Source organism: Prunus dulcis, chromosome 5 (assembly GCF_902201215.1).
Source record: "Prunus dulcis chromosome 5, ALMONDv2, whole genome shotgun sequence".
Classification (NCBI taxonomy): Eukaryota; Viridiplantae; Streptophyta; class Magnoliopsida; order Rosales; family Rosaceae; genus Prunus; species Prunus dulcis.
In genome coordinates, this window is record NC_047654.1 from 7,760,981 (window position 1) to 7,773,394 (window position 12,414).

The following is a 12,414-nucleotide window of genomic DNA, read 5'->3' on the forward strand; positions in this document are numbered from 1 at the left end:
GCATGCTTTCTCAGACTCAAAAGTCCACATTAGAGGATTTGTCATGATTTTGGTAGAAAGGGTTGTCTATATACAAACCTTCCTCTTGATAAACGAAAATTTACCAATATATAAAATCAGAGAGAAATTGTTCACAAAGAGTAACATCATACATTGAAAAAACCATGAGTCCTAATCGACTTTATGGAGAAGAGCTTTTTGTCAAGGATGACTTTTTCGAGTCTTCCTTCCGTGCGGCCTTAGACTTGATCGCCTCCCGAACAAGCTAAGTCAGCCTCCTTCCTACAATATAAGATCGAAACAAGCAAAGAACACTTGCAAGAGCAAGAACACAATAAGAACACTCAAGAACACAATAAGAACACTCAAGAATGTTTGGGAGAATATATGCTTGTATTGCTACTCAATGCTTTACAAGTTGTGAGGTGAGGATTCACAATGTGACATCCTCCTTATATACACTTTCTATCCCACCTACCACCATAATGGGTGGCTAAGATTCAATCTCACCTAACATGTTGGGTGGCTAAGATTCAATCTCACCTAACATGTTGGGTGGCTAAGATTCAATCTCACCTAACATATTGGTGGCTAAGATTCAATCTCACCTAACACCATCCACCAACTATGTCACCTACCAACATCCACCAACTACTTCTACCAACTACGGTACAACGAATCTGGACATATGGGCTAAGAGGTCCAGCATGATCAATCCAACGGGTTGGGCCTTGAATTGGGCCTTGAACATGCGGGCCGTGACATTCTCCCCCACCTAATTCGGTAACGTCCTCGTTGCCGCGGTAGATCCGTCTCGTTCGAATGCTTCGATGATGTCCTTGTACTTCCACAAGGACTCTTGTTTCTCCCAATTGCCTTCGGACTCTGGCAGGCCCTTCCATTTGACAAAGTACTCAAAGTACCTCGGTACACCCTTGCGTCGTACCTCTCGCTTGGCCATGACGCACTCAACCTCCCTGTCAAATGAAGTCACCATCAAAGGTGGAGCTCGTTGAGACTCTCCACGACTTGGCTCCTCGGGGTCGGCATGGTAGGGCTTGAGATTGCTCACGTGGAACACCGGATGAATCTTCAATCGAGGTGGTAGTTCCACACGGTAAGCCGCTCTTCCCACTGATCGGATGATAGGAAATGGACCCTCATATCTCCTCAACAAAGCTTTGTGCAATCTTCTAGTGGACTTGTGTTGAGAAGGGTTGAGCTTCACAAAGACCAGATCACCTGGTTGGAACACAACGTCCCGCCGATGCTTGTCTGCCCATTTCTTCATCTTCCGAGTTGCCTTCTCCAATTGAGCCCGAGCCAGCTCATTAGTTACCTGCCACTCCTTGGCTGTCTTGTATGCAGCAGGACTACTCCCCGTGTAGCCTGACACCACTGTGTTCGGTGTTATGGGTTGTTGTCCTGTTGCCAACTCAAAAGGACTTGACCCTGTCGACTCCGACTGCTGCAAGTTGTACGAGAACTGAGCAACATCCAACAACTTTGCCCAATCTCGTTGGTTGGCACTCACATAGTGCCTCAAGTATAGCTCCAACAGCGCATTCACCCTCTCCGTCTGACCGTCTGTTTGTGGGTGAAAGCTAGTAGAGAAGTTTAACTGCGAGCCAAGTAGCTTGAAGAGCTCCGTCCAAAGTTTACCAGTGAAGCGAGTGTCACGATCACTGATAATACTCTTGGGGATCCCCCAATACTTCACCACATGCTTCAGAAACAAGCGTGCAGCTTCCTCCGCATTGCAATCTGCCGGTGCGGGGATGAAGGTAGCATACTTGGTGAATCTGTCGACTACCACCAAAATTGAGCCACACCCTTCCGACTTGGGTAGACTCACAATGAAGTCCATGGACAAACTCTCCCATGGTCTGGTTGGAACAAGAAGTGGCTCTAGCAACCCCCCCGGCTGCTTCTGCAATGTCTTGTCTTGTTGGCATACAAGACAAGTCCGCACGAACGAGTCTACATCTTCCCGCATCTGTGGCCAATAGTAAGCTTCACTCATCAAGGCTAATGTCCGATGAGTGCCCGGATGTCCTGCCCACTTCGAGTCATGACACTCCTTCAGTAGCTCTCGCCTCAGATTGTCCCACCTTGGAACATAGATCCTCTTCCCTGTTGCATAGAGAATCCCTTCATCGAGCCAAAATCTTCTTGTCTTCCCATCTTTGACAAGCTCCAACAGACTTTTGGCTTGGGGATCATGCAACAAGCCTTCTCGTATCCTCTGCATGAGAGAACTCTGGGGTTGTGTGACAGCTGCTAGCACGGCCTTCCTGCTTAAGGCATCAGCAACGACATTTGTCTTCCCTTGCTTGTACTCTAGTTTGTAGTCGAACTCTGCCAAGAAGTCTTGCCACCTAGCCTGCTTGGGTGACAACTTCTGTTGGGACTGAAAGTAGCTTGTGGCAACATTGTCGGTCTTGACCACGAACTGAGAACCAAGTAAGTAGTGCCTCCAAGTCCGCAAGCAGTGCACTACGGCTGTCATCTCCTTCTCTTGAACGGTATACCTCCGCTCCGTGTCATTGAGCTTCCGACTCTCGAAAGCCAATGGGTGTCCATCCTGCATGAGTACACCACCAATAGCAAAATCTGATGCATCAGTGTGTACCTCAAAAGGTTTGCTAAGATCTGGAAGTCTCAGCACTGGTTCCTCCATAAGAGCCCTCTTCAACTCATTGAAGGCATGTTGGCATCGGGGAGTCCACTCCCACGTCTTGTTCTTCTTCAGCAAATCCGTCAAGGGGGCGGCTATGGCTGAATATCCCTTGATGAACCTGCGATAGTAGTTCACCAATCCAAGGAAAGACCGCAACTTAGGTACCTTGATTGGTGGTTCCCACTCTTGAATGGCTCGCACCTTGCCCTCCTCCATGAGCAATTGTCCTCCCCGTATCTTGTGACCAAGGAACTTGACCTCTTCTTGGACAAATGAGCACTTCTCCCTCTTCACATAGAGCTGGTTCTCCCTTAGAACTTGGAAGACCTTCTGCAAATGCTCAAGGTGTTCCTCTAGAGAATTGCTGTACACCACAATATCATCGATGTAAACTACAACAAACTTGTCCAAGAAAGGATGGAATACCTTGTTCATAAGAGTGCAAAATGTTGCAGGGGCATTGGTCAAGCCGAACGGCATGACAAGGAACTCGTAAGACCCATATCTTGTCACACATGCGGTCTTTGATTCATCTCCCGGTGCGATCCTCACTTGATAGTATCCTGAGCGCAAGTCTAACTTGGTGAAGTACTTCGCTCCCCCCAACTGATCAAACAAATCTGCAATCAAAGGGATTGGATACTTGTTTTTGATGGTCACCTTGTTTAGCGCCCTGTAGTCGATGCACAACCTTAGTGTTCCCTCCCTCTTCTTCTGGAAAAGAACTGGGGCACCATAAGGGGCCTTGGACGGTTGGATGTACCCAGCGTCCAACAACTGCTTCAACTGCTTCCTCAATTCCTCCAACTCAGGAGGTGCCATTCGGTATGGCGCTTTGGCAGGGGGTTTGGCACCCGGTTCCAACTCAATGGCATGATCCACCTCTCTCCTAGGTGGTAAGGTTTTGGGCAACTCCTTGGGCATGACATCTGCAAACTCCTTAAGGATTGCCTCCACCGCTTTCGGAACTGGTTGGACTTCCTTCTCAACTACATTCATCTTCATAGTTGCAAGGAACGTCGGTTCGCCTTTCTTCCAAGATTTGGAAAATTGCATGGCTGACAAAAGCTTCGTCCCGCTTTGTTGTCTCACTACTGGCACCATGCACGGCATTGTTCCATCCTGTGTAATGCACATAGTATTGTGAAAGGGAATGGGAAATGCTTTTACCTTGTCCATGAACTCCATTCCTAGCACGACATCGTAGTCATCCATTGAGATCACGGAGAAGTCAGCTACTCCCTTCCAAGTGGCAATGTGTAGCTCCACACCACGAGCTACCCCATCAATGGGCTTGGCAGTTGAATTCACCGTCTTCATACTGCCTGCTTCCTTCGAGACTCGACACCCAAGTCTCTTTGCTTCCTGCACGGACATAAAGTTGTGCGAAGCACCTGTATCCACCAGGCAACGGGTTGTCTTGCCATTCACCATGGCATCGACGAACATTACTCCTTTAGCTTGAACCTGTGGTTGAGCACCTTTGGCCTGCAAGGCATTGAAGCGGTGAATGGCCCCCATTCCTGCTTCCCTCTCGGTCTCCTGGTTCATAGCATTTAGAGCTTTCTTTTTCGGACAATCCCGCATCATGTGCGGTCCATCGCAGAAGTAGCAAGCTAGCTTTGACTTGTCTTTCCCCTTGTCACCTTTGTCATTCTTCTTCCAGGATGACTTGTGACCGTCAGACTTGTCTCCTGACTTGCTACCCTCTTTTGGCTTGTTGTCTCCCCCACCGGATCCATTGCCACCTTTCTTTCCGTTGAACTTGGAGTCGCCTTGATCACTCCTCTTGAACTCTACAAGAGACTCGGCTGCAGCAATTGCCTCTGACAAAGTTTGGACGTGTCTCCTTTGTAACTCCAGCTTGGCCCAATTCTGTAGGCCACTCATGAAGTACATGAGCTTGTCTTCATCTATCATGCTAGGCACCTCGAACAACAGGTTGGTGAACGTGGCGACGTAGTCCTTCACGCTCCCGGTTTGCTTCAGCCATCTTAGCTTCTCCTTTGCCTCATACTTGGCATTCTCTGGATAGAAATGCAACATAATATCCTTCTTAAAATCTTCCCAAGTCTCAAGTGTAAACGTACCTTGTTCGATCTCCATAGATCGACGACGCCACCACATGAGAGCATTGTCGGTGAGAAACAACGTTGCCGCATTGATCTTGGGCTCATCATCCTCGAGCTTTAGATACTTGAAATACCTTTCGATATTCCACAAGAAAGTGTCTAGCTCCTTCGCCTCCCTCTTCCCATTATAGGATTTGGGCTTGAAAGAATCTAGCAACTTGGGTTCCTTCGGAGTCCGGGTCTTGTTCAAGACAACTTCCTTGCACAAAGCCCAATCTCCCTTCACATCCTTCATCTCATCACGGAGCGAAGTAAGCTCCGCTAAGAAATGATCTAACTTGGCTTGAACATCTAGCTTGATGTCGTCTAGCGCGGAGTTGAGGACTCCCTGGAATTGGCCTTGAAGCTCATCCGTTACAGCTTCGAAGCCCCCCTTTGTAAGGACGTCCTCTTCGAGTCGCTGATCGAGCTCGACCACGGCATTCTCCATCTTAGAAAGCCGCTTCTCCATCACGGCCACCGCATCTCTAGATCGTTCCCTCTTTGATTTGCCCCCACGATCCATGTTGACCTTGGGCAGGTCTGTCTCCACATCTGATGATCCGCTCTTCGACATGCTTCTTTGAATGATTCGAGCTTTTGCTCTGATACCAACTGTCACGGGATGACTTTTTCGGAGTCTTCCTTCCGTGCGGCCTTAGACTTGATAGCCTCTCGAACAAGCTAAGTCAGCCTCCTTCCTACAATATAAGATCGAAACAAGCAAAGAACACTTGCAAGAGCAAGAACACAATAAGAACACTCAAGAACACAATAAGAACACTCAAGAATGTTTGGGAGAATATATGCTTGTATTGCTACTCAATGCTTTACAAGTTGTGAGGTGAGGATTCACAATGTGACATCCTCCTTATATACACTTTCTATCTGAAGTTTGGAGGAAATTTACCGACAAAGTCACAATAATATTTAAACAATCAACATGAAAATGAAAGTAACTTGAATGAAATTTTATTGAAGCAAAACATAATCATACATTAATTTCAAAAATGCATGTTAGCGCATTCTTAATTTTTCAGTTCATACTTTCTTGAACATGGCTCTGAATGGCACATCACTGAGAGCAAGACGCCTTTTCCCGTCTTGAAAAAAAATGCCAACATCTCTACATATAACTTTGCAGAAATTGCACACTGTTGGACAGAAAGCGAGCTTGTAGTCATCACCAAATTTCTCAATCTTAAACCAATTGCTTGTGGTTTGACGACCCGGATTGTCCTCAACCCCACCACTCGTGACAAACCACTGTCCTGTTTGTTCATCAAATTTGCCCAACTTCCACACCGTAGATTGAACACAGATTGTAGTAGCAGAGAACTTGATGTTAAGATCAGTTGATACACGAACAACGCCTTTCGTGACATTCACAGGCGAGAATTTCAGTGAAAGACCATTGGAGACCTCATTTTGTTCTTGAACAACATCAAGTGGGCAGCTGGTCTTGTTGCTAGTGCTGGCCAGAGTAAGCCCACCACCTCTCCCACGGATGACCGGCAAGATGTGATAATCGACTCCGGTTTGGAGCTTGTTGCCGGTGATGTCAAGCACTGGGGAAGGAGCAGCATCGGCTGCAACCGACCCTAGCTTGGCTGAGAAGGCAAAGAGAAGGAAGCAAAATACTAGTGGATATGGGGCTTTCAATGTCATAGTTATTTTGTGTACCAATGAATGAAGACAGAAGAAAGACTATTGTATTCATAACTGAGACTGAGTTAGGCATGGGTTGAAATATGATGCCTCTTGCATTTATTTGTTCTTATCCATAACTAATTAATTAGGCTGAGTTATTAAAATGTGTTGTATGCTGAAAAAGTGAAACTTGGTATAATTAGAAAGCCATGTACGTACCTAATATGATTCAAAGTTTTTGCCTGCTTTCATATAAACTTACTTTTTTTTAAAATATTTAAAAAATCTATAAGATTCGAATTTGAGATTTCTTATAACATTAGCGAAATACCATTAAGCTAGCTGAGAGCTAATTGGTACTGCATGACATGTTTGGCAAGGTAGGTTAACTACTTATATTTTTTAAATCAAAGAGAAGAATTTCATTGAACTTGCATCAACACTTACAACAGAATCAATTGACGAAACGGAGAGAATGGTCTCATCAAAACCTTGCCATATGAAACCCCCAAAAGAAGGAAAATCCGGTCAAGGAAAAAGAGTACCACCGCATCTCCAAATAAACAACTGAGGAAAACAAAAAAAAATTGTTAAGTCTGCATCCTATCGCTCTCTATTACTTGAACCCAAAAAAAATAAAAAAATAAAAAAATCGCTCTCTATTACTTGCTCCAGCCAAGCGGGGGCAATATCTTCCCAAAAAAACTGCAAACCTTTCTTCAATCCAAACTGGGCCAGTGCATGTGCAGCCCCATTGCCAGCGCGAGGTTGAATTGAAACACCACATCAACCACCCCATGATCCGCGATTAATCTTCTAATATCCTCCACCACATATATAAATCTCACATGTATCCAAGAACCAGTACAGATAATCAGTACTAACAGTTGCATCTTATGCTAAACATTGGCTGCTGTTCTTGTCTTTTTCAAATTAGATAGGATTATCATTCTTATCAATAATCTCCTCAATTGTGACGCCCAAGTTCTCAACATCATCACCATGGCCGAGGTATACTAGTTGGACACCACATGCTTTCAATGATATTGGTTCGGAGGGAAGAAATCTAACTTCACACTTGTACATGATATCCTCTTCATTCCAGTAACGCTTCCAGTGCCTCATATTAGATAATGAAATATATTGCAGCCACACATGATCTGACCCTGGAGATATAATGTGTTCATGAAATGAAAATATTTCATCACCATTGATGAAGACTCTGACATGAAATCCATATCTCTCATAATCGTCATAATCGTAAGGGAGAGTGTAATCTATGGTTCCGAAAGCAGCGGAAAAAGCCAATCTTGTGTTCTTCCCAGTGAAATTTGGGGGAAATTTAATGTTGAAGTCATAATAATTAGGATCAACTGGCTGTTTCCGGTGGCCGAACCACTTTGGAATGTCGTTTCCGGGAAGTATAATGCTGAACTCATAGCACTCGCCTTTCGAAGGTACGTGCTGCTGTAACGTGCATGACAATATTTAATTAGTCATCATGATGTATTCTATTAAGAGTAATGTTACTTGTTGTATAATCTTAATTGATAATCCAGTATATCATTTCTCGACTGTAGATATGATATATTTACTTATGAATGTGAATCTTCTCTCAGATATAGATGATACACTAAATATATAGGTGAGACTATATATACATTCTAAACGTGAGCTCAAATCTAGATACAATGCACCATATGTCACATGCATCTCTTCGATATATCCTGGACATGTAGTGAATTGTATCTATAATTAAATCACGTTGACTTCTAACAATACAATTAATGGTAGATGTATATGAGACAGCCCAGAGAGAGAAAGACAAAAACCTGGTGAGTTTGAGAATGGCTAAGTAACATGGATGCCATCTTTTCCACATCAAAGTCAAGACTCTTGAGTAGTTTGTGGCAGTTAGACAAGTCGCTATACTGAAGAGAACCCTGTGAGTTGTGTTCCAAAATGTTCGAAAGTTTTGAAAATCTTTCCAAAGATTTGCAGCCACCTGTGTTTATTCCTTTTATGCATGGAGAAAGCTGAGGAATTTCTTGAAGCTTCTTGCAATCACGCAATATAAGCCACTCCAAGCTAACAAACATGTTGATCCCTTTAGGAAGGCAAACAAAACTGCTTCCAGATAAATCTAGAAAAGTCAATGTGGACACACAATTGAATGGCATAAGGAAATCACACTCTGATAAGTTGCAGTCTCCAACTCGAAGAAACCTTAGCTTTGGAAACACCAATGAGCTATGACTCTCATGAGAAACTCTTGATGGGTTTTCAGAGTTCTCCTTCATGGGAAAGGATATAAGTTTGGGGCAGCCTCTAACCTCAAGTTCCTGAAGATGTTTCAACTCATAAATGCTTCTTGGAAGATTTCTGAGGTTTTCACAGCACTCTAAATTAATGTTCTCTAAGACCATTGTCCCGGCTTCAATTTCTGGGAAACTCTCCAGCATTCTGCAACCTTTCATGTTAAGCAGTTTGAGTGATTTCAAGCGAAGTTTTGTTGGAAACCTTGTAAGGTTTGAGCAGTTTTGCAGAGTCAGAGTCACAAGCTTTTCAAGATATCCAACAGACTCATGAATCCCAACTAAACCGCTACATTCTCTAAGAAACAATTTCTCCAAGTTTGGGAATCCTGTGAAGTCGGGTATTTCTTCTAGCATTTCACACCCAGAGAAGTCCATAGATTTCAATGTTCCCAGTTTCTATAAGAAAAGAAAAGGATTGAACGGCTAGTTAACAACAACAATATGAGAAATGCAACACTAAGATGTGAGACTATGAATCTGGACACAACTCATCTTGCTATTCCGATTCAAAATTTAGCAACACAAGTCTGATAAGAGAAAATTAGCATATTAATCATTTAGAGCAACTAGAAACTCTTCAAAGGCAATTATGTACTTACCGTGGAGCCCTTCCCGAACCGCGATATGTTGCTTGAAGGCATCTTTAAGGCAACGAGTTTCTCTGGTTGAAAATTGGACGGTAGGGATTGTAAAGGATATTTGTACCAATTTAGCAATCTTAACTCGTTTGGCAGATCAATGTTTCCAATAAGTCTTGCATTCAGATTTATTAAATATCTGAGATTTTTCATCCTTGAAAAGGCTTCAGCACTTAAGCATATCTCATTCTTCTCAGGCATGTTTATCATTATGCCTCGAACTCTACTCGTTCCCTACACCAGAAATTCCAAAAAAGTAGTCAGCTACAAACCAACATATTGTTGTAATTGATATGGGAAAAAGATGTCAAGATTTGTAACAAATAAAGAGACACGCATGTTTATCAATATGAAATTAATAAAGATATTTTTCTTACTGTTTGTTTTGTTAAAACTTCGCAAACGTCCTTGTGAAACCACAACCGACTGCGTTCACCTGGTTCATTAGGCGATTCTTCACGGACAATTTCCTTGCCCATATCTTCAAGTAAGTCATGCATGGATAACATATTGTGCTCATTGATAGCTAAGAGAGACTTATCTATGAGTACTCGAATGCTAATTACTGGGAACAAGTCACAACTTCTCAGTATATCCACGATATCATCTTTCTTTTCTCCTTTGAAAAAACATGCAATGTCAAGGAAAACCTCCTTCTGAAAATGCTCTAATCCATTAAAACTAATCTTGAGTATTTCTTGGATTTCTTTGTTAGGAATTAATTCGTAACTGTCTAATGCATCTTTCCACTCTTCTATGCTTCTGCCACAAAGATGAGAACCTAACACCGTCAAAGCTAACGGAAGGCCTTTTGTGTAGCATACAGCACGCCCAACAAGCTTCACGTAATCATTTGGAGGGTTGTCTCTCTTAAAGGAATTCCAACTGAAAAGCTCAGAAGACTCATGAAAATCTAGTTCCTTGGCCTTGTATGTTGAAGTAACTCCATGAGCAGTTAACAAGTGTTTGTCTCTTGTTGTTACGATAATTCTGCTACCTGGACCAAACCAATCAGGTCCTCCTGCTAAGTTATCCAATTGGTCTCGATGATCCACGTCATCAAGAACCAAAAGAACCCTCTTGTTGTGAAGTCTCTTCTCTATCACATTAGCTCCTTGATGACAACTAGTCACCATGAATTTTGTACTACCCCCCAAAATCTCAGAAAGAAGATTGTTTTGCAATTGGACCAAGCCATTTGGCATCGATGACATTTCTCTCACATTTGCCAAAAAACATTGGCCTTCGAATTTATGGGCAATAGATCCATAAACGGCTTTTGCGATCGTTGTCTTGCCTATTCCACCGATTCCCCATATCCCAACCATTCGAACATCAGTTTTCCCAACGCACAGAAGCTTATCCATGTCCAGTACGCGAGATTCTAAACCTACTGGATACTTTGCAACTTTCAAGTATGTACGGTTTGATGTTCGAAGTGAGATCTCTTCAACGATGTTGTGGATAAAATTAGATTCATGCCTGTCAAATCAAGAATTAGGGAAGAAAAACACTTAAAGCATCTCCAAGGGAGATGTCAAATGCAAAATGTTAAATTTGAATTTGATGACTTATGTGGCAATTTGACACTTATGAAAATATAGCAGCACTCTACAAGTTGTGATACAAAAAGTACAATTTGTCTTCTATTAAAGTCATCTTCGAACATGGAGATTAACTATTAAAGTCAAACCCAATTTATAAATTTATGTCATAAACAAACTTTGGAGAATATTGTAACAACATTTAATTAAAACAAGTAGTGGGCAAATTGGGTTAATTTATTCGAATAGCCATTAAGAAAAAATCCTTTTTATTATTACATTTAGTGCCCATTGACTTTTATTTCTGCCTCCTAAACATGTCTATGTCATTGCGCCTGCTCTAAATTTCGAATTGTTTTCTTATTAAATTGTACATAACATTTTAAAAACAAAACAAACAAACAAAAAACGTACGGACTTTGAGAGATCATTACCGTGGGTTTGAATCCTTTTCTCTATACTTGAGTGTTTTTGTTAATAAATTAAGAACAAATTAAAGGCAACACTTATGTTCAAGATCATGATCAGTTTTAGAAGAAACATATATATGTATATATACGCATCTAATAGAAATGAAAAGAATTAATACCCTTCCGTGAAATGCCATCCCGAGAGATTTGCTGCTTGAGTAAGAGCTGCCTTCCATTTTTCGACACGATCCATTCTGAAGTTTGCTTCATGTCCACTCAACGCCTCACCAAAACTGCCTCTCTGATTTCGTACGTCCGAAGGAGCCACTTTGTGAAAAATAGGCCAAACAATTTGGTTTTTAGATTCTTTACAATCAAGGATGCACACCAGCTCGTCCAAGCACCACTTGGACGATGCATAGTTTTCAGAGAACACAACGATGGAAGTCATCGACTCTTGGATTGTTTTGAAAAGTGTTGGTGCAACTTCTTCTCCTCTTCTAAGCTCATCATCTATGAAGGTGTTAAGACCCCTTCGGCACAAAGCAGTGTACAAATGGCCGGTGAAGTTGTCACGTGTATCTTCGCCTCTAAAACTCAAGAACACATCGTAACTCCACCGGTTCGGGGTAAAAGAAGAGGACAAGGAAGAGGAAGAGGAAGAGGAAGAGTCTCTTTGGTTGCTCAGCCAAGCCATATCTAATTACACCTCAAGGCCTCAAATAAAGCTGATGAACTGAGAATACCCATACGTATATGTATATATATTAAAGGTAAGGGCTTGAAGAAACAAAAATAGAGGGAATTTAAAAATAACAAATGAAAAAAGTCAACGAGGCATCCCACATTTTATGACATAAACACATGCGTAGCGTTGCGTAGGCTTTACTCTTTAATTATATACGAATATTTTAAAACAATAGCCGCACGGCTATACTCTTTAAATCTCGAATATTTTAAGTATAGCCGCTTGGCAATACTACACAAAATTGTTTTCTTTTTGATAATTAAGTAATATCTTAGCTTTTTTAAATATAATTATTTTAATTAGTAATTATGTTTT

The 12,414-nt window shown here is 42.2% G+C and overlaps 2 protein-coding genes and 1 long non-coding RNA gene across 3 annotated transcripts; all 3 read right to left on the bottom strand.

The window, feature by feature from the left end:
* Positions 1–360: 360 nt before the first annotated feature.
* On the bottom strand, positions 361–636 carry LOC117628302. Its single transcript, XR_004585935.1, has 2 exons — positions 577–636; positions 361–543 (listed from the first exon to the last, which is right to left on the bottom strand). It is a non-coding gene; the product is annotated as an uncharacterized LOC117628302 (long non-coding RNA).
* A 5,105-nt stretch (positions 637–5,741) lies between these two features.
* LOC117628097 (kunitz trypsin inhibitor 5-like) lies at positions 5,742–6,496 on the bottom strand. Its single transcript, XM_034360463.1, has one exon. The coding sequence runs from the start codon at positions 6,457–6,459 to the stop codon at positions 5,833–5,835; it is 627 nt and encodes a 208-aa protein (XP_034216354.1). The 5' UTR covers positions 6,460–6,496; the 3' UTR covers positions 5,742–5,832.
* An 859-nt stretch (positions 6,497–7,355) lies between these two features.
* Positions 7,356–12,048, bottom strand: LOC117628945 (disease resistance protein RUN1-like). Its single transcript, XM_034361488.1, has 5 exons — positions 11,531–12,048; positions 9,802–10,879; positions 9,359–9,631; positions 8,274–9,155; positions 7,356–7,908 (listed from the first exon to the last, which is right to left on the bottom strand). Exons 1-5 carry the CDS (start codon positions 12,046–12,048, stop codon positions 7,375–7,377), a joined length of 3,285 nt encoding a protein of 1,094 aa, XP_034217379.1. The 3' UTR covers positions 7,356–7,374.
* Between the last annotated feature and the right edge of the window lie 366 nt (positions 12,049–12,414).

What these genes read in the sequence shown, in the direction of transcription:
- LOC117628097 (XM_034360463.1), bottom strand. Translation starts at nt 6,459, where the DNA reads ATGACATTGAAAGCCCCATATCCACTAGTATTTTGCTTCCTTCTCTTT.
- LOC117628945 (XM_034361488.1), bottom strand. Translation starts at nt 12,048, where the DNA reads ATGGCTTGGCTGAGCAACCAAAGAGACTCTTCCTCTTCCTCTTCCTCT. An exon ending in GGATGGCATTTCACGGAAGG is followed by an intron (nt 10,880 to 11,530) that starts GTATTAATTCTT and finishes TTGATTTGACAG; the next exon opens with GCATGAATCTAATTTTATCC. An exon ending in GCCATTCTCAAACTCACCAG is followed by an intron (nt 7,909 to 8,273) that starts GTTTTTGTCTTT and finishes TGCACGTTACAG; the next exon opens with CAGCACGTACCTTCGAAAGG.